At 40.6% G+C, this 27,137-nt stretch overlaps 2 protein-coding genes across 2 annotated transcripts; both read right to left on the bottom strand.

Moving 5' to 3' along the window:
* Positions 1-5,164: 5,164 nt before the first annotated feature.
* LOC310826707 (olfactory receptor 5AR1-like) lies at positions 5,165-6,100 on the bottom strand (the record flags this gene model as incomplete). Its single annotated transcript, XM_083701878.1, has 1 exon — positions 5,165-6,100. One exon carries the CDS (start codon positions 6,098-6,100, stop codon positions 5,165-5,167), a length of 936 nt encoding a protein of 311 aa, XP_083558004.1.
* A 4,187-nt stretch (positions 6,101-10,287) lies between these two features.
* On the bottom strand, positions 10,288-21,051 carry LOC310851615 (uncharacterized protein; the record flags this gene model as incomplete). Its single annotated transcript, XM_083754197.1, has 3 exons — positions 20,956-21,051; positions 18,163-19,105; positions 10,288-11,250 (listed from the first exon to the last, which is right to left on the bottom strand). The coding sequence occupies exons 1-3, from the start codon at positions 21,003-21,005 to the stop codon at positions 10,288-10,290; spliced, it is 1,956 nt and encodes a 651-aa protein (XP_083610323.1). The 5' UTR covers positions 21,006-21,051.
* Positions 21,052-27,137: the final 6,086 nt, after the last annotated feature.

The raw sequence follows: 27,137 nt of genomic DNA, 5'->3' as shown, positions 1-27,137 counted from the left end.
GCCCTGGTGTCCGTTCTCAGATGCAGGAACAAAGTCTTTTGCATGAGAAATCTATTAAGTCCTGTACCTTCCAGGATCTTAGCTTCATTTTTTTTTTAAAGAACAGTCATTTTCAACATTTTCTTCAAATCTTTATATACCACTTCCCAGGCTTTCTTAATAATTTTACATTGCCACCACATACGGTGGGCTCTCATACCCTTTACCCACCCTTCTTGCATCATCTCCATCACTGTCCAAGCTTCCCAGATCAATGTACACATGGTATCATTTTTGTAATAGGCCGTCCTTATTCTTCCTTGCATTTCCCTCAAACCTCGCACAGCCACATAGCTAAGAAAAGAAGAGTCGTTCCATTCTCTGGAGAGGTCACTTCCTTTTTCACATGGGGGAGCCATTTTCAAGGAAGCCCAGTGACAGAAGTGCACAGCAGTACTGAGGCAGCACAGGGTGTTGAAATTTTGCACCTCTAACAATTTTGCACCCAGGGCAGCCATCCCCGTGGCCCTCCACACACTTTGCCGCTGGAGAGAATTGTCAATGAGATGCTTAACGTTTCCTCCTCCAATCTAAACACCTCAGATATAAGCTTCAGAAACTCCTAATGTTTGTCAAAAAGAAGATATGAGCGCTCCTGTATTCTTCTCTGGCACTTGCCCCAAGGGCCCTGTATGTAAATTGGTATTCTTCCCATCACTGTGCAGTCTGCTTGTGTCAAATTGCCAGGAGAGGTTTGGTTCTCAAACACATGGCCTCTTTCAGCCTTCATTCAGGTTTTGTAGAAAGGTCTTGTGCTGGCCATTGGCTCCCACTAGTGACCAGTGCCACCACTTACTCACCAAAACCAGCACCATTTGATGCGCCTAATACCCATTTTTTATTTTTAAAACATCCTTCAAATGCTGGCCACTTCTTGCTATGTCACTGCAGCAAACCTCCTCAATCCCCCTTAAGTTAAGGTTCCTGCATCTTTCCCCCATCTTTCCTCTTTTAAAAAAAGAATGCACTATCAAATTTTGCTGCAACATGGGTCAATGGAATCTAAAAACAAGGCAGAATTGGGTTGATGTTCTAAAGTATGCTGTTTGCCCTGGTGTTCCCCATATTCATTTGTGAGGCTGTTGTGGAAAATAATGAAGTACCGTCATACCTTGGATCTCAAACGCCTCGGCTCCTGAACAAATTGGCTTTTAAACAATCAAAACCCATAAGTGAGTGTTCCGGTTTTTGAATGATTTTTGGAAGCCGAACATCCAGCACGGCTTTCGCGGCTTCCAATTGGCTGCAGGATGCTCCTGCAGCCAATCGGAAGCTATGCTTTGGTTTTTGAATGGTTCCAGGAGTCAAATGGATTCTTTTCGAGAACCAAGGTACAATGCAAATTGCCCTTCAGCAGGCAAGCTATCTTCCATTTGCTCATAAACATGTCTGTTGGATGGAGGTCATAAAGAGAGAATGCAAAAATATTGTAACTGAGTGTTAACTCTCTCCCTTCAATGCCCAGATATGCAAATGTGTCTCTCAACTTCAATCTGAGTTTCCCCCCTTTTTGGTTGAATCCAGCTGCAGTACCAGATAAAAAAACATTAAGCAAATAAACTGCTTATCTGGTGATTTTAAATCTCCATTTCTGAATTTCTTATTACAATCACACACAACTTGCAAGAAAGATCTAGTGCAGCATCATCAGAAGTCAACCTCCCCAGCTTTTGTGAAAAGAAACCAAGCTAAATTCCAAAAAAATTCCTTGCTTGCAGAGAATGGAACTGCCCATAGATATTATCTGGCTGCCAAAAATAAAATATCCTAAGCACTCTGAGAATAAATCAGGCTAGGAGTGTTACCTGTGAAGAGGACAGATGTCATTCCTAAAGCCTAAAGTTAGGGATATTGATAGAATGGCTGATTTTATAGTTGTGAGGTAGCTGCAGTAGATAAAGAACTACTTCCTCTGCAGTATGTTGAATTCCTTCATTTGCACATAAACCTGTTTGCTGGATTGGTGCAAAAGAGGTAGAATTCAGGGATACTGTACCCAAGCAAGAACACCCTCCCCTCAATGCTTAGATTATAAATTTGCTTCCAGAGAAATGCACTGTTGATAAATTTGACTGCTAGTGGGGAGATTAACAGGAATTTTGGATTATATCTGGCTAGGAAATGTATTCTAAGAAGCCTTACTTGTGAAGATGATCAATGTCGATCCTAGAGCCCTAGAATAAGGGATGTAGAGAGAAATGCTCATTTTATAGTTGTTTTGCTACCACCTAGTGACCAAATTCCTCAAAGGCATAAATTAAAATACTCTGTATGACATCTCTGCATAATCACCTGAGGACATACAGCCTGGGAATTTCTTTTACTTTCTACTATTCATCTTTAATTAGTTTCTACCAGAAGTTGCCCCTCTCCATTCAGCCCACAATTCAGTAGGAATCTTCACTAGTTACTTTCCTCTATCTTGTTTTAGAGAAGCCTTTCTCAACCTGTGTTTCCCCAAATGTTGTTGAACTACAACTCTCATCACCCCAGCTAGCAAGGCCAGAGCTCAGGGATGATGGGAGTTGTAGTCCAACAACATCTGGGGGCCCACAGGTTGAGAACCGCTGTTTTAGAGTAAGTTCGTTGCACATTCCCAAAGCTATTAACACCAGTTACCAATACCAACAAAGTCATTGTGACCTGCAGGACCGAAAGGTGCTTGCAACATGATGATTGTTAGACAGAGCCATCCAGAACAGTTCACTTGGTAGGGCTGAGCTGCTACATTAACAGTGCAGGTCACTCCTGAGTACATGGACTTAGAATCTCACAGTTCAGTATAAATTTGTTATGCTGTCTAATTGCCCTCACTCAGGCATTGAGTAGGTACTATCTATGTCCAGAAAATGTCAGGGGGCAGGGAAATGAATTTAAATTTAAATTTAAAAGTGAATATCTATAGTGGTCAAAAATGGGCAGTGAAATCCAGATGGTTCTACAGTGGTACCTCTAGTTATGAACTTAATTCGTTCTGGAGGTCTGTTCTTAACCTGAAACTGTTCTTAACTAGAGGTGTGCTTTCATTAATGGGGCCTCTTGCTGCAGCTGCGCCGCCAGCACACAATTTCTGTTGTCATCCTGGGGCAAAGTTCTCAACTCAAGGTAACTCTTCCAGGTTAGCAGAGTTTGTAACCTGAAGTGTTTGTAACCTGAGGCGGTTCTACTGTATCCATTTTGATAAAGAGACTAGGACTTGAACTGAGGAGCAGTAATAAAATTCAAATGAACAATCTTAAATCTATTACCTGGGAATAAGTCCAGCTGAATTCAACGGGCCTTACCTCTGAGTACACAGAAGAAGAAGAAGAAGAAGAAGAAGAAGAAGAAGAAGAAGAAGAAGAAGAAGAAGAAGAGTTTGGATTTGATATCCCGTTTTATCACTACCCGAAGGAGTCTCAAAGTGGCTAACATTATCCTTTCCCTTCCTCCCCCACAACAAACACTCTGTGAGGCGAGTGGGACTGAGAGACTTCAGAGAAGTGTGACTGGCCCAAGGTCACCCAGCAGCTGCATGTGGAGGAGCGGAGATGCGAACCCGGTTCCTCAGATTACGAGTCTACCACTCTTAACCACTACACCACACTGACACACAATTAGGTTTGCAGTGTCTTAGTGTACACCTGCCTTTGGCAAGAATGAAATATTGCAAAGCAATTTATGTTACTATTTGAGAAAGAACAACATTCCTTGCAGAGAACTGAAGTGCATAGCTTTCACAGCAGGTGTTGTTGAACGGGCGGATGGAAGAAAATCTGCTTGATAGCCTCTTTCCAAAGGTTTCTTCTGACATTGTGCTCAAAATCTTAGGCTCTGCTAATCTGCAGGGCATGTGTGCACCGCTCTGTGCACCTGAGCAGCTGTCCCGCACCTGGGAGGGCACCCTCCTTCTCCCGCTCCCCTCGGGAGTGCGCCTGCCCTGGGCAGTGCAGGCATAGGCTCCACCTCAAAATAATGCCTTGCTGAGGAATGAGCCCATTGTATATGGTGAATGGCTTTTTAAAGACCTACATTATTAATCAGTGCTATTTTTCTAGAAAAATAGGAACTCTTTTGGAACTCAGAATGAACACCCCCTTGTTCACCTGAGGTGCCAGAACTGAGTTCCAGTAAATTCCAGGTAAAAAAAAGTCCTGTTATTAATACATGCAAATAGATAATGGTCATGCTTTTCACCCCCTCCTGTGACAGATGAGGTAGCATCAGAATGACTGAACCTCTAAAATATTTTGAGTGAGCGTTCACTGAATGTTCACTAACCTACCGCCAAGCCAAATGGAAATGGCTTAGTTAAATGAGCTGAAAAACTAAAGAGGCTATGTGTGTTCCTAAATAGACATGGTAACAAAGGATTCAATTTTTTGGTTGTTAAAATTTATTTATTTATTTATTTATTTATTTATTTATAATATATGTTCATTGCCTTTTTACAAAAAATCTGAAAAAGTGACTTACAACATACTAGAAGACAAACAGCTTGTTAAACATTTAAAATTCATAACATGGAATAAAACATAAGAGTAAAAGTGTTCGTCCAGCAATGCTAATAAAGAGATGAACATCGTTAAAGGCCACCATTAAAGGCCAAGCCAGGCCACTTTAATACCACATTATGAGTAAATGACAGAGAGTTCCATGCAAACCTGTTTCATTCATTTATTCATGTATATGTGCATATACCATTCCATCACCCCCAGGCATTATGACACGAGACAGTAGTGGGGGGAAAGCCAATGAATAATAACTTCTAAACATTGTGATAAGATGTGCGAGGGCGAGGGTAGCCTATTTTGGGGAGAGAGATGGCAATACTTAGTCTCCTTACTGGGCGTGACCACCATAGTTTATGCACTCGATCAAAAATGTTAATGATCCATACCTATCTCTTAGAACTCACACACATTTCAATGGGACTTGATATAAATTAATGTACAGAACAATACAATAAGTGCCTGCTGAGAAATAAACCCTGTGGAGTTTAGTGTGAACTACTCACATTAAGAATAGAAGTGTAGCTTTAGCCTGGATCTGACTCACTGGGAAGGAAATAATAGTAATAAGGACTTTGTAATAAAGGATGAAGTAAGCTGTAGGATTGGATTTATTGTTTTGAATGTTAATGTCTTTAAGAGATAATCTTTCCCCCAACTATCCTTTTGAAAGCCTCTTTTACCTCCTTGTTTCTCAGGCTGTAGATGAGTGGATTCAGCATAGGTATTGCAAGGGTGTAAAACACAGAGATGATTTTGTCCTGTTCCATGGAATATTTTGAACTGGGCCGTAAGTACATGAAAGCAACTGTGCCATAGAAAATGGTGACAGCTGTAAGGTGGGAGGCACAGGTGGAGAAGGCTTTTCGTCTGCCCTCGGCTGAGCTGATCCGAAGGATGGTGACAAGTATGTAACTATAAGACACCAGAATACCCAGGATAGGTATTGATACAACTGCTGTTGAGAAGCTAAAATGAATCATATCAATGACTCTTGTATCTGAACAGGAGAGCCTTAGAATAGGGACCACATCACAGAAGAAATGGTTGATGATGTTGGATCTACAAAAGGACAAAGTAAATATAAATGATGTCTGGACCGCTGCATTCACACAACCTGTTAGATAGGAACCAGCCACAAGCAAATAACAGAGCTTTTTGGACATGAGCACAGTATACAACAGTGGGTTGCAGATTGCAATGAAGCGGTCATATGCCATTGCACCCAGCAGGCAGCACTCACAGGATACAGCAATGCAGAAGAAGAAAAATTGCAGGGCACAGCCAGTGAAGGAAATAGTTTTGCTTTCTGCTATGAAGGCCATCAGTGTCCTGGGAGCAATGACAGTGGAGTAACCGATATCTAAGACTGATAGGTTGCTCAGGAAAAAATACATGGGAGTGTGGAGCCGGGAGTCAATTGTGATTAATGTCACCATGCCAACGTTCCCCACCAAGATGAGCAAGTAAATCAGTAAGAACAAAGCAAAGAGAAGAACCTGCAGATTCTGGTTATCTGTGAATCCCAGCAAAACAAATTCAGTCATTGCGGTGAAGTTTCCTTCTGACATTTTACTAAGGTGTGCTATCTTCTGCAAATAAAAATAGAACAGTGATAAAATAGTATTAGATCCAATATTACACTGAGTGCTATGTCCATCACCACCAAAAGCTTCAGGAAACCACATGTTTAAGTCTTGAAAGAGGAGCGCAACCATTCCATTGCAATTGTCAAGTACAGACAAATGACACCTTATAGAAATGGTGTTTCAGGGTCAGGGGAAACAAAAAGATCATGTGTGTTGATTGAATACATCCCGGTACTCTCTCTGATGTGAGCAACAGTATTCAAATGTGTCATGAGAAATGACATTGCTAAGAGCTACAAATGTGTACGTACCAAACGGCCCTCCTTGATCATGTGCTTTTTTAAAGCTTGACCATGAACCTATGAAATAATTCAGTGTTGTGTTGCCTTGTTTTATTGCCTTCCACACATTGGAGGAGAAAGATTTCCAGGAAGAAATCTGTTCTATGTGTGTGGGCTGCTTGCATCATTTAGAACACTGATTGTGCAAAGTTCAAATCATGTATGGGGACTACATGCATACAGAAGACTCCTCACTGCAGATATTTGCCTCCAGCATGCAAGGGGCGGTGATACAGTAATGTAGCAGAGGAGCCTGTAGTCTAGGAGTTATCTCCACTCTCTGCTCCTCATATACTTGAACAGGGCTAGGCCAAAGAATCAACACTCATTAATACGATTATCACAATGCTCAGCACTAGTATGGCAACATAGATTACCAGAAATGTTGGAAAGTCTTATAAATGAAGTGGGGCACCTGAAGCCCTGGGTGATCAATGAATGCTACAAAACTGAACTTGTTCATAATAGTATAATTTTATTTTACTGCATATTGCTCTGTAATGCAACCCAAAAGAATGCCTGCAGCTGGATGACTACCACACTACGTTAAAATGAATCACCACAATTATGGCAACAATATCTCATAGGAGAACACTGTAGGAATGAATCAGCCTCACAAACTACAAGCATAGATTTTTGCACTATCTGTTGATATTATTGGCAACATTCCATTCATTTTATGGAACTGGATTATGTCACAAACCTCTGAAAATGAACTTTGACTTTTGACTCCACACTCCCACAAAAACAAAATAATTAATGGAACTAAGCCAGTGATGGCTAAACTTGGCCCTCCAGCTGTTTTGGGACTACAACTCCCATCATCCCTAGCTAACAGGACCAGTGGTCTGAGATGATGGGAATTGTAGTCCCAAAACAGCTGGAGGGCCAAGTTTGACCATCACTGAACTAAGTCTTGGTGTCACAAACCCTGCCCACCTCTTGGAGGGGGTGAGTGGTAATTTATTTTCAATACAGATCCACATTCTACCAATATGGGAAAATCTTTCACACCAAGGTCCAGCTACTTAGGCATCTTGAGCAACTTGCTTTAGCTGTCTGGTACTATCTGGTCTTCATGAAGCGGAATTTTGATTGTCAATGCTGTTCACTTATTTACAGCAGCCTGAGGTGTGAAGGAACCTGCTTTGGATGGTGTTCCTATTTTACACCATCATGCCCTTTCAATATGTAAGAGTTTATGACTCTAAAGGTTTTTTGTCTGCCTACCAAGGTGATTCCTGCTCTTGGGAAAGGGGAGTACATGCTCCAAAACCTATGTGAAAAAGCTCACATAGATTCCCTTCCTCCCAAAGGCAACAACAATGAAAACAACTATGGAGGGACATATTCTCTCCTTTGGAACTGTGTAAGCTAACAGGAATATTTTTTTATAAAACCTCTTGCCCAATATTTCATATTTGTTATGTTTTCTACAACAAGCGTCAATGCAGAAAGACTGCCATCTGCATTTCTACAGATCTCCATGATCCGCTGCTGCTTACAGTCACAGGCAACTAGCAGGCTACATCACATACAGAGAATAAAAAAAGTCTTTTGTCAAAGAAAAAGGCAAAATAAATTCCAGGTAATTGATTTGCCCCCAGAGAACCAAGCTGTTGCTAGATCTGACTGCTAGACATAAAAATTCACAAGCACTCTGAGAGTCTATCAGGTTAGTTAACATAGCATATCTCACCTTACCTGTGAAGACGATGGATGTCATTCCAAGAACACCAAACCAACAGTTGTAGATAGAATCTCTCATTTTATAGTTAGTTTAGCATCAACTAGAAGCCAAATCCCTGAAACACATGGGTGAAGCCCATATCATTAAAATGCTCTCCATGACCCCTCAACATAATCATCTGAGAACATGCTATTTGGGAATTCGTTCTTTCCATTCTTCATCTTTAATTGGTTCCAAGCAGAAGTGTTTCATCTCCATTCAGTCCACAATTCAATGTAAATCTTTATTTATTACTTGCCTCTATTTTCTGTCAAATTAAGTTTGTTGATAAACTTGTAAGACAACCTGATCCCAATCTTGCCAACTCAACTGTGCAAAGCTATTTCTCATGGGGAAATTTGCAGTATGCCTTTCACAAGAATAGGCTCTTCAAGTATATGGCATGCTGTTTCATACTGAAAATGTGAAGTGTGAGCTTCCAGTGGAACATCTTGCATTTGCAAACATTTCCATCACCATCCTCACATACACACACGTCAGCAATTGGGAACTTTGAGATTGCAGAGTCGTCAATGTTCATGACACCTACATTCCCCCCCCCCTTTCCATTATCTTTTCTGGTCAAAGAGGTTTTGAAGGGCTTCAAAACATTTCAGAAACAAGCCCAATCTTTTTGACCAAAGATTGCTGAGTTAGTTTGGAAATCAGTACGGCTATTGAGGTGGAATGGGTTTTGCACTCCCACGTTCCCGACACAGAGGGTTGCTAGGAGAGGGCGAGGGCAGGTGCAAGGTGCAGGGAATGGGTTTGGTGCAGCGCATCATGGCAGGACCTTCTGGTTCACTCTGCAGCCATATTCTTCTCTGGGTTCAGCTCCCTATGTAAAGAAGTGCACGTCTGAACCCACAAGCATGCCCAGCAATCAAATCTTCCCTTTACAAGATCCCAATATGTTGTTGGAGTCAATGTTTCTTTCCATTAAGAACATGTTTTTTCTACCTTAAATCTTATTCTCAACAAGAAAGTAGAATAATGTAGAATAAAGAAAGTAGAATCTTTATTATGTTTATTACGTGAAATGTCAGACAGAATATATGGGTGCTGCTTCAGACACCTTGATTATAGAGATATCAATAGGTAACAAATCCCCCAGTACAGTTGCTCCTTGATCTTAAGAGCATCCCAAGCTACCCAAAGCCTGATGAGCAGGTACTGCAATTTGCCACAGAGCCACACTCTGAAAGTAAAGAGAAAAAGGGAGGGGTATAGTTTTTCTGAAGAAAGAGGAACTGAAGTCTGGGATCAGAGATGTGTGCCTTCCATGTGAGAGTTAAGCTCTTCCCATTAATATCAGCAAGGCTCCAGCCGTTCCCTCACTCAACCCTAAGTCTGCAGTTCAGCAAAGAGGGTAGCTGGTCCTTGAGAATGTAAGGCAAAAAGGTGGTCCCATTGAAGTGTGTGAGCTATCCAACCATGGAAATCTGTGGTTTAAATACTATTTGGAGCCAATGTAACATGATGAGTAGGGGAGGGGTCTTCTTGGAATGAACATTATAACATACTTATTCCTTTCCATCATAAATAATTTATTTTTGTCGCCGAAGTACACTACAGGATCCTGGAGACCCATGGAGATGAAATAGATTGCTTGCCTCTTCTTCCCTTTGGCAAATGACTGTACTGTTGAAATTGCGATGAGATTGCACTGGCCTATTTATTCTGAATTTTTGTATGTGATGCCAATAAAGGTTTGATGATGATGATGATAAATAATTTCCATTTCCCCCCCTATTTTGTATAGTTTGTACAGTCTGAAGTTGAAAGAGCATGACCTCCATAAGAAATGACTAGCTGGTTATATTTTTTCTAAACCATTACTTTTTGAGGAAGAGCCTACTGTGTAAGCAAAACAGGGCTTTTTTCATTAGAAGAGGTAATAAGCTTTGCTTGTAACAGCAGATGAGTGCACTGCTCTTTACATTAATGATTAGGAGGTCTGGATATGTACTCATACCTTCCCGGTCACATTTAAGATAATATATACAGTAGTGAACCATAGAAAATGTATAGTTTGGCACCATTGTTTCACCCTCCCTTGTCCTACCCCTTTCTCTTTCTGCAAGTGCTGGCAATGAAGCTTATCGCCTCTGAGAGATAATCTTTTCCCCAACCATCCTTTTGAAAGCCTCTTTTACCTCCTTGTTTCTCAGGCTGTAGATGAGTGGATTCAGCATAGGTATTGCAAGGGTGTAAAAGACAGAGATGATTTTGTCCTGTTCCACAGAATATTTTGAACTGGGCCGTAAGTGCATGAAAGCAACTGTGCCATAGAAAATGGTGACAGCTGTAAGGTGGGAGGCGCAGGTGGAGAAGGCTTTTCGTCTGCCCTCGGCTGAGCTGATCCGAAGGATGGTGACAAGTATGTAACTATAAGACACCAGAATACCCAGGATAGGTATTGATACAACTGCTGTTGAGAAGCTAAAATGAATTATATCAATGACTCTTGTATCTGAACAGGAGAGCCTTAGAATAGGGACCACATCACAGAAGAAATGGTTGATGATGTTGGATCTACAAAAGGACAAAGTAAATATAAATGAAGTCAGGACCGCTGCATTGACACAACCTGTTAGATAGGAACCAGCCACAAGCAAATAACAGAGCTTTTTGGACATGAGAGCAGTATACAACAGTGGGTTGCAGATTGCAATGAAGCGATCGTATGCCATCACACCCAGCAGGCAGCACTCACAGGATACAGCAATGCAGAAGAAGAAGAACTGCAGGGCACAGCCAGTGAAGGGAACGGTTTTGCTTTCTGCTACAAAGGTCATCAGTGTCATGGGAGCGATGGCAGTGGAGTAACCGATATCTAAGATTGACAGGTGGCTCAGGAAAAAGTACATGGGAGTGTGGAGCCTGGGGTCAATTGTGATTAATGTTACCATGCCAATGTTCCCCACTAAGATCACCAAGTAAATCAGAAAGAACACAGTGAAGAGAAGAACCTGCAGGTTCTGGTTATCTGTGAATCCCAGCAAAACAAACTCAGTAATTGCGGTGAAGTTTCCTTCTGACATTTTAGTAAGGTGTGCTCTCTGTAAAAAAGTAAAAAATGAGAATATTTAAATACTCCTAGCTCAACAGTAGATGTTGCACATATTAACTTGTCCACTGATTTGTCAAAAACAAGAACCAAAAGCATTTTCATGAGGCCTTGCATTAAAATGGAGGGGAATGGCAAGGAACTGTTGAACACTTCCTCCTCTGATCAAATCGTCCCTGCTATAAACTTCAGAAATTATTGTTCCCCACATCAATTTTTTTTTGTAATGAGGTGCTTTGCAGGCTGATCCATTTAGCTCATAAATTTTACTTTCTGTAGGGTAGGGTCACCCAGTCAACAGCCATAGGAGCCTGATAGAGTTTGGGGATATTTCCTGCACAGGGCTTTCTGTAGTTCATAAGTTCATTGTGCTCCAACATTATTTTTCATAAGGTGATTCTAGTTTACTCCAAACAATGTGTGTTGCTTCATTATAACTAGCCTCCTTACACAAATACTACTTTTGCTTGCAGCATACATTTCTCTCTTTTTATATGATGTCTGCATTACCGAGGCACCAGGGACTGGCTGGATGAGGAGGAGTGGTGGAAGCTGCCTGACAGGAGCCCCCCTTAGAAGTCTCTGTGTGTCCTCTTTTCTGCTTTCTTAATACAGAAACTAAATGTAAGTTAGCTGGCATGTCACTGTTTTTCTCTGTTCTGCAAATGACCTGTTCTCTCTGTTGGTTCCTTAACACAGTACAGTAGTACCTCGGGTTAAGTACTTAATTTGTTCCGGAGGTCTGTTCTTAACCTGAAATGGTCCTTAACCTGAAGCTCCACTTTACCTATTGGGGCCTCCTGGTGCCGCCGTGCTGCCGGAGCACAATTTCTGTTCTTATCCTGAAGCAAACTTCTTAACCTGAAGCACTATTCCTTGGTTAGCGGAGTCTGTAACCTGAAGCGTATGTAACCTGAGGTACCACTGTACAAAGGGTGGAAAAGGTTTGGATGCTTGCCAACTATTCAAACAGAATGTCATTCCATTGCCAAGGGCTGATGGGAATGAAGAGTCAATCCTCACACTACTGCCATGCCAACCCCACTTACCTGCTGTATAATCAATAAGGTTGTAGCTTTATTTAACCAAACACTTGTCCAGCACGTGTCATTCCCACAGCACCCACAAGCCACAAACCTGCAGCTGTCTGGGAAATATTGCCTTTGTTTTATGGAGCTGCAGTTTACCAACTGCATTAAAAAAAGTGCTCTGTGGCAAATATGACATGCTTGGAATAAGGAGCACTCATTTTAATCTAGAAACCAAATCCCTGAATCACATGAGTGAAGCCCATATCATTAAAATGCTCTCTATGGCCTCTCTGTATAATTACCTGAGGACCTGCTATTTGGGAATTTGTGGTTCTTTCCACTATTCTTCTTTAATTAGTTTCAAAGAGAACTGTTCCCTATCAATACAACTGTGCAAGTGTGCAACTGAAGCCCCATTTTGTGTCCACCACCCATGTGTTCCCTATATACTCTACACACGCCCGATAGGTTAAGGATATTTTGCTGGAGTTAATATGTGTGTTTCTACTCCGTGTTTCTATTCTTAACTTCATGCCCAATAAGAAAGATAGCACACCAGCAGAATAAAGAAAGCTTGGTTTATTACATGGAATGAAAAAGACAGTGCATATATGTGTTGCTTTAGACACCTTGATTACACACATACTCAACACAACCAGGCAGCAAATCATTCATGTTCATCTTAATAGCAAAAGGATCCCTAACTGCCTCAAAGTCTAATGAGTAGGTGGAGCAATTTGCCACCTACTGGGGCGGCAAGCGGTGGTGGCATGTGGCGGAGGTCGGGCACCCATAGCAAAAAAATGTGGGTGCCCAAGCTCCCAGGGCCCACTGGAGCTGGCGCCAGTGCTCAATATACAGCACATCAAGAGCATGACTGGCTGCTCCAACCCACCCCTGTGGATCAGCATGCAGTAGACGAAAGGCTCTGAGGGCAGTTCCTTTCTGTGTTCCCTTGAGCTGGCCAAGCATGAAATGTATGTTAGCTTCCACCCCTTCAGGGTGATCATCTTGGCAGGGGTGTAGGAATGGGGGTGCGGGGGGTGCGGTCTGCCCCAGGTGTCATCCCTGAGGGGGTGACAAAATGGCACACTGCGGGGGGGGGGGTGGCACTTTACTGCAGAACCTGGCCTGTAGCACGCCAGAGCCACACGTCTCTCCTGGGAGTGATGCGGTGGCTTGGGCCCCCGCACTGCCCGAAACGGCAGTGTGGGGCTTGGGTCCGCCAGGCGGACTCCGTGGGCAGCTCATCGAGGCACCCCCCCCCGGGCAGATCGCCACAGTGCCTCTGTGAGTAGATCACCCTGCCCCTGTGGGCGGATCGCCCCGCCCGCACTGGTCTGGGTGCCAGAGCAGCTAGCTACGCCCCTGCATCTTGGTAGAATAGTATTCCAAAAAGGGATTGTCAGGTGCTCTAAAATAATCTCTCCATATTTGAACATCAAAATGGAAATGAAATTCAATGTAAGCGAGTTTAAAATGAGACACATTCAGGGGGGGGGGGAGGATCTAACTTCACATATATTAAGGTCTCAACTGGTGGTGGCAAACCAGAAAAAAACTATTCAATTGGAAAAGAGACTGGCCATGTTGTAATGACTTTTACAAAGAGATTGTGAGAGAACCTGGTCACAAATAACTGATTTTGACAATTAGAATGTACAGAATGATACACTGGCCAATATGTGAAACATGTGCTTCTTCATGAAACCTGTGCAAGGACCTTAACTCATCTAGAAGAGAAGCGATGGGAACCTATAACCTTCCACACATTGTTGGACTCCAGAATGGCTGGGATGATGGGAGAGATAATCCAGCAACATCTGGAAGGCTGCAGATTCTGCACCCCTGTAGCAGAGAAACTATAAGGCCAACACTTTACCTCTGCCAGTCCTCTAGATAGACCTCTTTGTGCTTGAAGGGCCCCTTTCATTTCATATCTCCCATGTTTTATGGCATGTCTAATAGCAAACTCTCTGTTGCTATTCAGTGCAGTGCCCAGTCCTCCCTCTCTCTCTTTCTGATGGAGAACAGACATTTGAATTCCTCTGTTTCATTTGATTAATATATTATAAAACTTAAACTCCAGCACTTTGCTTGAAATCAATAAGCTGCATTCAGCCTAAATTAGTTATGTTTAAGTCCAATCTGAAAAAAAATCTTTATTAGAATTCATTAATGTCATTACACATTTAACTTCACACATACACATACATACAATTATGTGTGTGTGTGTGTGTGTGTGTGTGTGTGTGTGTGTGTATAGTATGTATGTGTATGTGTTTAAGAATATATATATATATATATACGAAAGCAAATATATATATATATATATATATATGCAGGTTTTGGTGTCCTCGGGTGTCTTCCCGTGTAAAAGTTGGGGTGTCTAGGCGACGTTTCGACGAGGTCTCACTCGTCATCTTCAGGCTGGTGCTTTCGGCTTCTTGTTACTGGAAACAGAGCGGGATCTCAATGTTTGAGTTCCTATAAATACTGTAGAGGGGGTGTGGTGTCTAGCCTCCAATGTTCTGGGCAGAGAGGAAGTTCCCAGGCTAGTGTGCCTTTTCTTCTTTTGTTCCTTAATTACTTGAGAGATACCTTGAGTGATTTCTTGAGTGATATCCTGAGTACCATTTAGGTGGGTCATTAGGTGTGGATTAGTTGCTAAAGTCTTTGTGTCTTGACCTCTTGAACTTTGTGAAGAGTTTTCCTGAGAAGATGGCTGTATTGCACTTAGTTGTGCTTTGGCTTGGCTTCGTGTATAGGGGCGAGCTGTGGTTTTGTGGCTTGTGTCAGCCAGATCTGTGTAGGGATTGCAGGGGGGTGCAGCATCCGGAGGTGCCACCATGGATTGGCTACTGGATGGTGTCAGTAATTCATCTGTGGAGAGGGTCTGGGTTTGGGTCTGGTGTGGTTGATTGGTGTTGGCGTTCTGTGTGCCTCTGGATCTGGTGTCAGTTTTTGTGGGGAGGGCTAATTTCCAGATGTCTGGCAAGCGGGATGTGTCGTCACGCTTGTTCATGTTGTGAGGGTGTTTCTCTATCTCGATGGCTTCCATGATTATTCTCTTGTGGTGATGTTCCGTGTTAAAGAGCAATTTGGAATCTGCAAAATTAATTTCGTGTCCTGTTTCTTTCATGTGTTGGAAAAGAGAGGAAGTTTTTTCTTCTTTTTTGACGGCATTCTTGTGTTCTGCGATACGTGCATTTATTCGTCTGTTTGTTTGTCCAATGTACGTGGCTGGGCAGACTTTGCAGGGTATTTCATAGATCCCTTGGTTTTCCAACTGGATTTTATCCTTGGGGTTTCTGAGGATATTGGCTATTTTTTGGTTGGTGCAAAAGGCTGTTTTGATATTGTGTTTATGGAGGATTTTGCTAATTTTATCTGTAGTGCCCTTGATATAAGGATATATATATATTATATCAAGGGCACTACAGATAAAATTAGCAAAATCCTCCATAAACACAATATCAAAACAGCCTTTTGCACCAACCAAAAAATAGCCAATATCCTCAGAAACCCCAAGGATAAAATCCAGTTGGAAAACCAAGGGATCTATGAAATACCCTGCAAAGTCTGCCCAGCCACGTACATTGGACAAACAAACAGACGAATAAATGCACGTATCGCAGAACACAAGAATGCCGTCAAAAAAGAAGAAAAAACTTCCTCTCTTTTCCAACACATGAAAGAAACAGGACACGAAATTAATTTTGCAGATTCCAAATTGCTCTTTAACACGGAACATCACCACAAGAGAATAATCATGGAAGCCATCGAGATAGAGAAACACCCTCACAACATGAACAAGCGTGACGACACATCCCGCTTGCCAGACATCTGGAAATTAGCCCTCCCCACAAAAACTGACACCAGATCCAGAGGCACACAGAACGCCAACACCAATCAACCACACCAGACCCAAACCCAGACCCTCTCCACAGATGAATTACTGACACCATCCAGTAGCCAATCCATGGTGGCACCTCCGGATGCTGCACCCCCCTGCAATCCCTACACAGATCTGGCTGACACAAGCCACAAAACCACAGCTCGCCCCTATACACGAAGCCAAGCCAAAGCACAACTAAGTGCAATACAGCCATCTTCTCAGGAAAACTCTTCACAAAGTTCAAGAGGTCAAGACACAAAGACTTTAGCAACTAATCCACACCTAATGACCCACCTAAATGGTACTCAGGATATCACTCAAGAAATCACTCAAGGTATCTCTCAAGTAATTAAGGAACAAAAGAAGAAAAGGCACACTAGCCTGGGAACTTCCTCTCTGCCCAGAACATTGGAGGCTAGACACCACACCCCCTCTACAGTATTTATAGGAACTCAAACATTGAGATCCCGCTCTGTTTCCAGTAACAAGAAGCCGAAAGCACCAGCCTGAAGATGACGAGTGAGACCTCGTCGAAACGTCGCCTAGACACCCCAACTTTTACACGGGAAGACACCCGAGGACACCAAAACCTGCATTCCTGTACCCGTGAAAATCTACGAAAGCATATATATATATATATATATATATATATATATATAATTTTCATATAATATATATATATTAAATTAGTTTAACTTAGAAAGTTAATTTAACCTTCTAATTCCACTTAGATATCAGCTAAGCTAAAATCATATAATGGTACATAAAATAAAGTAAAACAACAACAACAAACTAAAGTAAAATAAATATAGACTTCCCATCATTTCCTGATATAGTTGACATTTGTGATTTTGAATGTACTTATAATTATTACCTTACCCTTAATATACGTTCTAATACTTTCTTACAACCTAGCGTACCAATTTTTCTTTATTTCTTAATATTTTATGTACACAAGTGTCATTCAAACACTACCATAGGTAATATGTCGCTGTTATTTTTTTGTAAGTATCTCTTAAACGTTTCTCATTTTTGAGAAAATAATTGTTTGGTGTTACCTCTTAACCTATTTGTTAATTGAGCCATTTCCACATAGTATAATAATTTATTTTGCCATTCTGTTAGTGTTGGTATCTTTTTCCCTTTCCAGTTGGATGCTGTCAATAGATGGGCAGCCGCTGTTGTATATAAAAATATTTCTCTTATATTTTTCAGAATGTCTCTACCTAATATTCCTAACAGAAAGGCTTCTGTCAAAACAAAAAAAATTCCTTCCAGTAGCACCTTAAAGACCAACTAAGTCAGTTCTTGGTATGAGCTTTCGTGTGCATGCACACTTCTGTGTATCTGAAGAAGTGTGCATGCACACGAAAGCTCATACCAAGAACTGACTTAGTTGGTCTTTAAGGTGCTACTGGAAGGAATTTTTTTTGTTTTGACTATGGCAGACCAACACGGCTACCTATCTGTAACAGAAAGGCTTCTGGTTTCTTTAAAAATGTTAATTTGAACATTTTTTTCCATCTCATCATAAACAATATTCCAAAAATCTTGGACCTTTCTGCATGTCCTCCGCATATAATAAAAATCTCCATTTTTTTCTCCACACTTCCAACAGTTATTCAAAATATTTTTATACATTTTGAAGATTTTTGATGGTGTAAGGTACAACCAAAACTGCATTTTCATCCTATTTTCTTTGATGGTGTAACATGCAGTAAAATTCATGTTAATTTTTCAGTTAATTTTAAAGGGAACTGAGTTACGACCTTTTTCATCCATTTCAGTGGGAGATAAATAGAGTTAATGAACAGAGCAATTACATACATCTCTATGCAGAAAAAAGACTCTCAGAGTTCAAAGTAAGTAGTCAGGACCAAACCCAAAATGTAGACAAAAAATAATAATATGGACACTGCAGTTAAGGATGAAATAAGGCCTCTTAACATGAAGTTCAATGGCTCTGAGTGATAGCCTTTTCCCCAAGCAGCCTTTTGAAAGCCTCTTTGACCTCCTTATTTCTCAGACTGTAGATGAGTGGATTCAACATTGGTATTACAAGAGTATAAAACACAGAGATTATTTTGTCCTGCTCCACAGAATATTTTGAATTGGGCCGTGAGTACATGAAAACAGCTGTTCCATAGAATATAGTGAGAGCTGTAAGGTGGGAGGCACAAGTGGAGAAGGCTTTACGTCTGGCCTCAGCTGAGTTCATCCGAAGGACCGCAACAACTATGTATATGTAAGAGATCAGTATGGTCAGGATCGTTACTAATGCAATTGCTGTGGAGAAACTAAAATGAATTATATCAATGACTCCAGTATCTGAACATGAGAGCCTTAGGATAGGGGGTACATCACAGAAAAAATGGTTGATGATGTTGGATCTGCAAAAGGACAAACTAAATATAAATGAAGTCTGGACCGCTGCATTCACACAACTTGTTAGATACGAAACAGCCACGAGCAGATAACAGAACTTTTTGGACATGATGGTAGTATACAACAGTGGATTGCAGATAGCGATGAAGCGGTCATACGCCATCGCACCCAGCAGGAAGCACTCACAGGATACAGCAATGCAGAAGAAGAAAAACTGCAGAGCACAGCCAGTGAAGGAAATGGTTTTGCTTTTTGCTACCAGTGTCATCAGTGTCCTGGGAGCGATGACAGTGGAGTAGCCAATATCTAAGATTGATAGGTTGCTCAGGAAAAAGTACATGGGAGTGTGAAGCCTGGAGTCAATCCTGATTAATGTCACCATGCCAACGTTCCCCACCAAGATGAGCAAGTAAACCAGTAAGAACACTATGAAGAGAAGAAACTGCATACTCCGATTATCTGTGAATCCCAGCAAAACAAATTCAGTAATTGTGGTGAAGTTTCCTTCTGACATTGTCACAAGTTGTATTCTCCTGTGTAAATAAAAATATGAAAAAAAAGGTGAAACAGTATTAGCTACCAGGAATTCTTCCCTTGCTCTTGTCCCAAGGGTCCTCTGTGGATGTTCGGATTCTTCTCCACAGCCTACTAATGGCAAATGACCAGGAGAGTTCTCGTTACCAAATGAGGATCAAGGAGCAAAAAACAGATTGGCACATAACTGTTCAGTCTACTTTCCCCCATTTTTTTGGGTGTGTGTGTCTAATTTATTTCTGAGCCAAACCAATGGAAGCCATGGTCATTTCACTCATAATTCATAACGTGCCATTCATATTGGCGACCTCAGATGTTATGCACTGATAGTCAGCTTTACTTTATTATATGCTGTTTTCTGTGGACGATAATATTTTGACCTAGCATAAGTGCAGGTTTGTCACCCATTCCTTATTTTCACTGTTCACATTTTAGGACTTCTCATCATAATTAATAAAATATATAGCATGGGCAGAGTTTTCCCATATTTTAAAGGAAGGTGAAAATTTTCAATCCCATGTTATCTTGTTTTACTGAGGCATTAGCTACTCTGACATCAGTAGATTTTATGCCCAAATACATGTACATAATATTGCAAACTCTGAGCTGAGGTTTCAATGTAATGCAACTGCAAGTCAGTACAGGAAAGACTTATGACCTAAGAATGCAGGTTGTGTCAAAGATTGGCACAAAACGGCAGGGTAGGGAGCAATTTCAAATGAAAGGCAAGGGGGAGTGTTGAACCCTATCTCTGCTCTCCACTTTTCCACTGAAACTGCTCTCACACTCTGAGATGCAATTTGAGATTAGAAATTCAAGGCAGGATTCACCTAACCAGCCTTGTCAGAGGAAGACACAGACTTACACCTTTACACTTTCCACCCTCTCCTTCCCCCAACACCGCAGAAATTGACTCAAGGGGGTTGGGTAACCAGTACACAGAGGAAAGAGACAGGGGTCATTTTATCTGACAAGCTGTAATGCTTGCACAGACAGAATGGTTAGAAAAGTGTGGCACTGAATGGATTGCCTAATTCCTTTTGCCCTTTCACTAACTAGGATTTTTTTTAAATGGCTATGTGTTTTGACAGGAGTGGATGATATCTGCAAGCATAGTACCCACTTTCCCCAAGCAGCTTATAATGATAAATGGAAGTGTTCGGATTCTGTAATTTTTTTTCTTGGTTAGGCAAAATACCACCAAAAATTGACATGTATTTCTCCACAGTTGTTTTTTTTTAAATAAACCTTTGCAAACTGCTGTTTTGTTGACAAAAAGTTGATCTTTTAGACCATCCTTAATCAGCCCTTGTAGTACGCTACTACAGCAAAGTCCATCTAGCCTTTCCAAATCCATCAAATTTTAGGCTTCCATATAATTTCAGGTTTCTTTTTTCTCATTCTTTTTACTTTAATGTCATCATCTCTGCCACTTGAGTAAACAGAAATTTAAAGCTGGGAAGAATTGTGCTATTCTTCCTACTGAAAGGGTGTCTTCCCATTCATTTGTTAGGCTGCTGTGCCAAATAAAAAAGGAACATGCCTGCAATGTTTAAGCTGCAAATACATAGAACCAGAGAATTTTGGAGTTGGATGGGACCACAATGATCATCTAGTCCAATCCCCTGCAATATGGCCGGAACCAACAACCCTCAGATTAAGAATCTCATGCTCTACCAACCGAACTATCCCTTCCCTTTCACAGAAAGAAAGCCAAGATATTGCATTCACCCACTGGTTATCTGCCTTCAGATAACCAACCTGTTCATTAATCTGAAGGTTAGAAATTAAAATTCACAAGCACTTTGAGATTTTATCAGGTTAGTCAACATAGCCCAAGTAACTTTACCTGTGAAGATGATAGATGTCATTTCTAAAGCCCCCCAATTCAAGATGCATAGATAGAACTGCTCATTTTATACTTCATTTGGTCTAGAAACCAAATCCCTGAAATATATGAATGAGAGCTGTATCATTAAAATGTTGTGTTGGACCTCTCAGCATAATCACCTGAGGACATGCTGTGTGGGAATTTGTTCTTGTTCCCACTGTTCATCCTTAATTAGTTTGAAACAGGACTACTGGCTTTCCATTCAGCCCACACAATATGGTCCCAATCCTCATTAGTTATTTTTCTTTACCTTGTTTTCAAATAAGCTCATTGATAAAGAGTATGGTAGAATCAGAAGACTCTTTATTTGCATCAGCCACTAGCCATATCAATAAAATAAAATGGAATATACTGAAGACAGGGATAAATACTTAACGATAAAAAATACGTTCTGGAAGTATACATCAATAATCAAATAAAATATCTTATTCCAATTGCCCCTGCTAAAAAAATTGCAGTTTTTACTGTCACCTTATTATCTGGATTTGCCAGAAGAAAGGACACAGTAGCAATGGTTGAACAACCTAGTATGGATAGTAGTAGAGGGGTAATAACCTCACTCCTCAAAAAGGGGTATCATTGTCTATTCCCAAACTCATGAACATTGAAGCCAACTCAACAGTGCCAAAATACTTATCATTGGAAAATGTCTTATGAGTTCTTTGTATTTTGAGTGTGCATTGTTCTCTTGGAAGATATTTAATAGGGTTCTAGGGTTGCTTCTAATACCTGTTTTGTTATTTTGCAGATTTCTTGTAGGACTGATGTCCAAAAGTGTTGAATTTTAGAGCATTCCCACCAAATGTGGAGGTATGTCCCTATAGTGTTGGACCTAGTGGTGCAAGCAAAGCTTGCAAGATCTTGCTTGCTGATCAGGGTGAGGATTCCAACCAGGAATTCAACGTCTGAGCGTGGGGTGCCATGGCCAATCCCCCTCCTCTGACCCCTTATGAGGAGCCCCCTTTACTATGTTGATCCTGCCCTATGCCATTTTTGCATCTGTTTAAACAACCTTCTTTTCCAGAACTCAGAGGGAGATCTTCTTCCTGTGAAACCCCACAAGAGCATGACATGGGCAGAAGTCTGCCCCTCAGTTGAAGCTCCTCTAGTCCTTACCCCACCAGGCAACAGGGTGCCCTGCCTATTTTGGCCTAAAATAAATTCCACTGTATTAGTGGCAATTCACACGATCCTGTGCACCAATTGTGATCAAGCTCAGATGTTCTTTTATGTGTCTCACCATGTTGAGAAGCATAACTGATTGGGATGCAAGACACGGCCTTTTCTTTCACCCAGATTGTAGAATAACCTCCTGAAAGACATTCATCTGATCTCCCCACTTTAAACTTCAGATTAGCAGATAAAACCATTTCACTCTGCTGAGTTTTAGTGTGGCTTTATTTTACTCTTCTGTTGTTGTAAACGGATTATTAAAAATGAGTACAAAAATAGATTTTAGCAGCTTGGACTATTTAGATTGGCTTTTTTAGATGGGAGCCACTGTGAATTAATCTGATAAATAAGGTGAGGTATAATTTTTAAAATAAATAAAAGAGAGTAACATAGAGCAGGACAAAGACCATTCATTCACAGTCTAGTTGTTCCATTATTTAGATCACTGAGTACTGCTGTTGTGTCCTGATGGCTGAATAAAAAGTCAGACACTTTATGTTGGCTTTCAAGCAACTTTATTGATTCTGAAAATGAACCAATCAAAACATGCAGAAGGAAATTTCTGTAAGTGCAGAAATCAACTGTAAACTCTTAGGGGAGCCCCTGGGCCAAAGAGTCCAAAAAGCCAGCCTTGGGGCCAACTCCTAAGTAAATCACTTAGGCCAACCCTGCTTCCTGTACCTAACCACCAAAAGTGAATGAATCAACCCATTTACACACTATGCACAACTGCCACTCAACAGGTGTAGAAAAACAGGCAACTCACCAGGCTGCTCACAAAAAAAATTACACATTTTCTTTCTTGGTTAATATCTATTGGAAACTCAAACTCATCTTGAAAAGGAACTGACTTAATTTAATGAAATGTTCCCTTTAATCCTTAGGAAAGCATTCTTCACATCTTTATTTCTCAGACTGTAGATGAATGGATTTAGCATCGGGATCACAAGAGTATAGAACACTGAAACAATTTTATATTTATCCTTTGAGACCCCAGAATTGGGCCTCAGATACATAAAGGTGATGGTCCCATAGAAGCTTGTAACGGCCATAAAGTGAGAGGCACAAGTGGAAAAAGCTTTGTGGGGTTTTTTTGGCACTTCCGGTTTCCTGCTAATAGGAAAAAGCAGCGCAGAACTGATCGTCTGATCATTCTGAGACCTGCAGGGGAAAGAGGGGAAAGCGCCAAGGTAAGGCTACCCCCCTCCAGAAAGTTCCACTAGGGGTTGTGGAATGTCGAAGGGTTGCAGTTTGAAAGTGCAAGTAGATAAATAGGTACCGCTCCGCCAGGAAGGTAAACAGTGTTTCCGTGCACTGCTCTGGTTTGCCAGAAGCGGCCTAGTCATGCTGGCCACATGACCCAGAAGCTGTACGCCGGCTCCCTTGGCCAATAAAGCGAGATGAGCGCTGCAACCCCAGAGTCATCCACGACTGGACCTAATGGTCAGGGGTCCCTTTACCTTTAAGCACCCATTAGGCATAGAATTAACATTCTTTTTTATATGTGCATAAAAGCAGTGCAAGATTCGAAGCAATGTGGGTCTCTAAAGAATTAGAATTAATAGTTTTAAAAAAGAAATAAGACCAAGAACAATATCAGATCACAATCCATTAATTAAAGAATTACAAAATGAAAACATTCTACTTTCAGATGGAGATTGAATGAAGATTTATTAGATGATCAAAATTTAGTAGAAAAAGCAGAGAAAACGTTATGGGACTATTTCAAGACAAATTTAAATAAAGGAACAGACATTCGGATGGTTTGGGATGCCAGTAAAGCTGTGATGAGAGGTTTTTTTAATTCAACAACATGCATACCAAAAGAAATTGAGAGAACAAAAGACAAGGGAAATCTTAGAGGCTCTGATAAATAAAGAAAAAGAGTTAACATACAAACCAAACAAAGAGAGTACAAAGCAAGCTATCAAGCTATTACAAACACAATATTCAATGATTATCAGTAAAGAAGTAGAGTGGAAATTTTTTAAAAATGAAACAAATATATTTTGAGCATGCAATTGTTGGCATGGCAATTCAACAAAAACGAGATGAAAAATACTGTAAGTAAAATTAAAGTAAAGGAAAAAATTCTAGACAATCCAAAAGAGATTAGGAAAGAATTTGTCAAATATTTTACAGATTTATATAGAACTGGATCAGAAAATAAAACAGAGATAGAGGAATATTTGAAAGTAAGTAAACTATCAAAAATCATAGATGAGAAAGTAGCAATTTTAAATGCCCTGATAACATCCACAGAGCTGTTGGAAGCAATCAATCAGGCAAAAACAGGGAAATCTCCAGGACCAGATGGACTGTCAGCTAAATACTATAAAAAATTAGATAAACAATTATTAACACCATTGCAAGCTACAATGAGTGAAATGTAAAGTAAGGGAAGGTCCCAGAGGCTTGGAGAGAGGCATATATAACTCTAAACCCAACACAAGAGACAGATTTGACCTCAATAAAAAATTATAGACCTATTTCATTATTAAATAATGATTACAAACTGTTTGCTAATATATTGGCTAATAGGATGGAAATAATACTGAATAAATTTATATATCATGACCAGGCAGGCTTCCTTCTGGGGAGACAAATGAAGGGTAATATAAGAAATATTATAGATATCATAGAATACTTGAAAATAAGAAATGAAAAGCAGGCAGCATTAGTGTTTATAGATGCTGAGAAAGCATTTGATAACATTTCATGGGAATTTATGAAAAAAGTCCTTGAAGAAATGGATTTTGGAGAAAATTTTAAGAAAGGGATTCAAGCAATATATTCTGAGCAAAAAGCCAAATTAATTGTAAATGAGACACATACTGGAAGCCTCTGAAGTTGAGCATAGTCAATGCACAGGATTGTGTTTCTTTGCCACTAACAGCATAGAGCAATATTACAATCTCATCTTGTTACCATCCTGCTCAGATATTACTAGGAAGGTTGAAGAGGGAGCTTGCAAGCTTCATCCCAGCTGGAGCCAGATCCAAAGTTGAACAGACTCTCTGGGGAGTCTGCTTTCCTCTCCCCTCCCTATTAATTTCCATTTCTGCAAAATATTGCATAGACTGTCCAGGGAGGGTTGCATCTTTCCCTCCCAGTTGACCTCAGTCTCCAGGGTGAGAGCAGGTGGAGGGAAAGAACTGGGCTGGTCACAAGGGGAGTAAGAGGGTTTTTTGAGTGTTCATGCACACCTGGCATGAGATGCAGGGCTGTAAATCAAGGAGAGCACATTGAAGAACTGGAGTGGTAGGAGCCTAGGACTCCTGCCTTCACCACCTACAGCATCTCCAGGATGCCTTGTGGAGCAGGAGAGAGAGACAGGAGTGGAGGCTGGAGAGTCTGCACTGGAAAAGGTGTTTATTATTTATTTTTATTTCAAGTAGAGACTAGAGGGATCATTTAAAGAAGTGCATGGGGTAGAGAGGGGACAGGGGGCTGCGTCAGAGGCAGAATAAAAAAATTCTGGAGTGAAAGAAAGGAGTGGTGAAAGGGGGGAGTATGTTTAAGAAAAATGGATGAGTTTTTTAAACTAAAACCAGGACTGAAAATAGAGCGATATTGATTCACGAAGGGGGCTTCAACTGGCCAAGTGGTATTTTGGGGGGTAATAAATTGTGTTGTTGTGTAATGTAGAAAGTTGAAATGTATGATTTGGTGTGAAAAGAGGTCCTTGCCATTGTTATTTTGGTGGACTACAATTCCCATCTTAAACACTGACTTTGAGAAATAAATGCTGTGTGTGTGTTTCAGTTTAAAGCAGAGGCTGGGTAGGAGTGCTTTAGTTGAAGTGCAGTACTTGGAAAATCCTGTTTTGATGTGCAGTCTTCCAGTTGTTTAATACACTAACAGAGAAACTTCCAGTATTTTCCCTTTAAATTTTGCTAAATATATTTAGCAAAAACAGATGTCACTGGATACCGATTCCAGCCAGGAGCATTTGTTGTTCCAATTACTGTTAAACATTTCGTTCCTGGTTTCAGCCAACAGGAGACTGAATCACTGTGACATAGTAACATGCAGAAACTCTTTGTGTATACAGGCAGTAAAGAATGTCAGGACTGTGACATTCAGGACTTTGACAAATGTGGTCATCATGTAACTCTAAGTCCATAGGACACTTCCAAGGTAACACTTCCTCACTAGACAATGCCTTTCATTAGCCTACCCTCCTCAAGGACTTTGGCCTGCCAGGAAGGTGATACTGAATTCTCCCACTGGGCTTAAGGTCATGGGAGGTGATAGGAAGAATCAGTCCCAGATTTTGGAGTGGATATTTGAGGTCCACTAGCCTTGGAGGTTAAATTGAATTTTGTTTGCATTTTAGTGGAAATGACTAGCGATGGAGGTTAATAATAATAATAATAATAATAATAATAATAATAATAATAATAATTTATTATTTATACCCCGCCCATCTGGCTGGGCCTCCCCAGCCACTCTGGGCGGCTTCCAAAAGAATATTAAAATACTGTGATACATCAAACATTAAAAGCATCCCTAAACAGGGCTGCCTTCAGATGTCTTCTAAAAGGTAGTTGGTAGTTGTTGTTCTCTTTGACATCTGGTGGGAGGGCGTTCCACAGGGAGGGTGCCATTGAATTTTGTTTGCATTTTAGTGGAAATGATTTAATTTGTACTTCTTGAACCAATATGCAAACCAAAATTCAGCTATCCTTAGAAATGTGAACTTCCCTGAATTTTATGATGCCGCTTTCTAAAAAGAACATTAGGTACAAAAATGCATATATTAGTGAAAATAATCTTCAAAACTGGATTACATTAGGGAAAATCACTTCAAAAAATTCATATTAGTCAAAACTGCATAGAAAAATGTGCTTATTAGAAGAAATTTGCACTAAACTGCTACGAAATTTTCATGAAGATTAAAAATATATACAGTACTTGTTTCACAATTTCATTTTCTTCCTCCTAGGGAAACTTTGGGGTAAATA

This window comes from Podarcis gaigeae (genome assembly GCF_964106915.1).
Source record: "Podarcis gaigeae genome assembly, chromosome: 1".
Lineage (NCBI taxonomy): Eukaryota > Metazoa > Chordata > Lepidosauria > Squamata > Lacertidae > Podarcis > Podarcis gaigeae.
The sequence above is the reverse complement of the archived record's forward strand: the minus strand, read 5'-3'. Positions and strand labels throughout refer to the sequence as shown.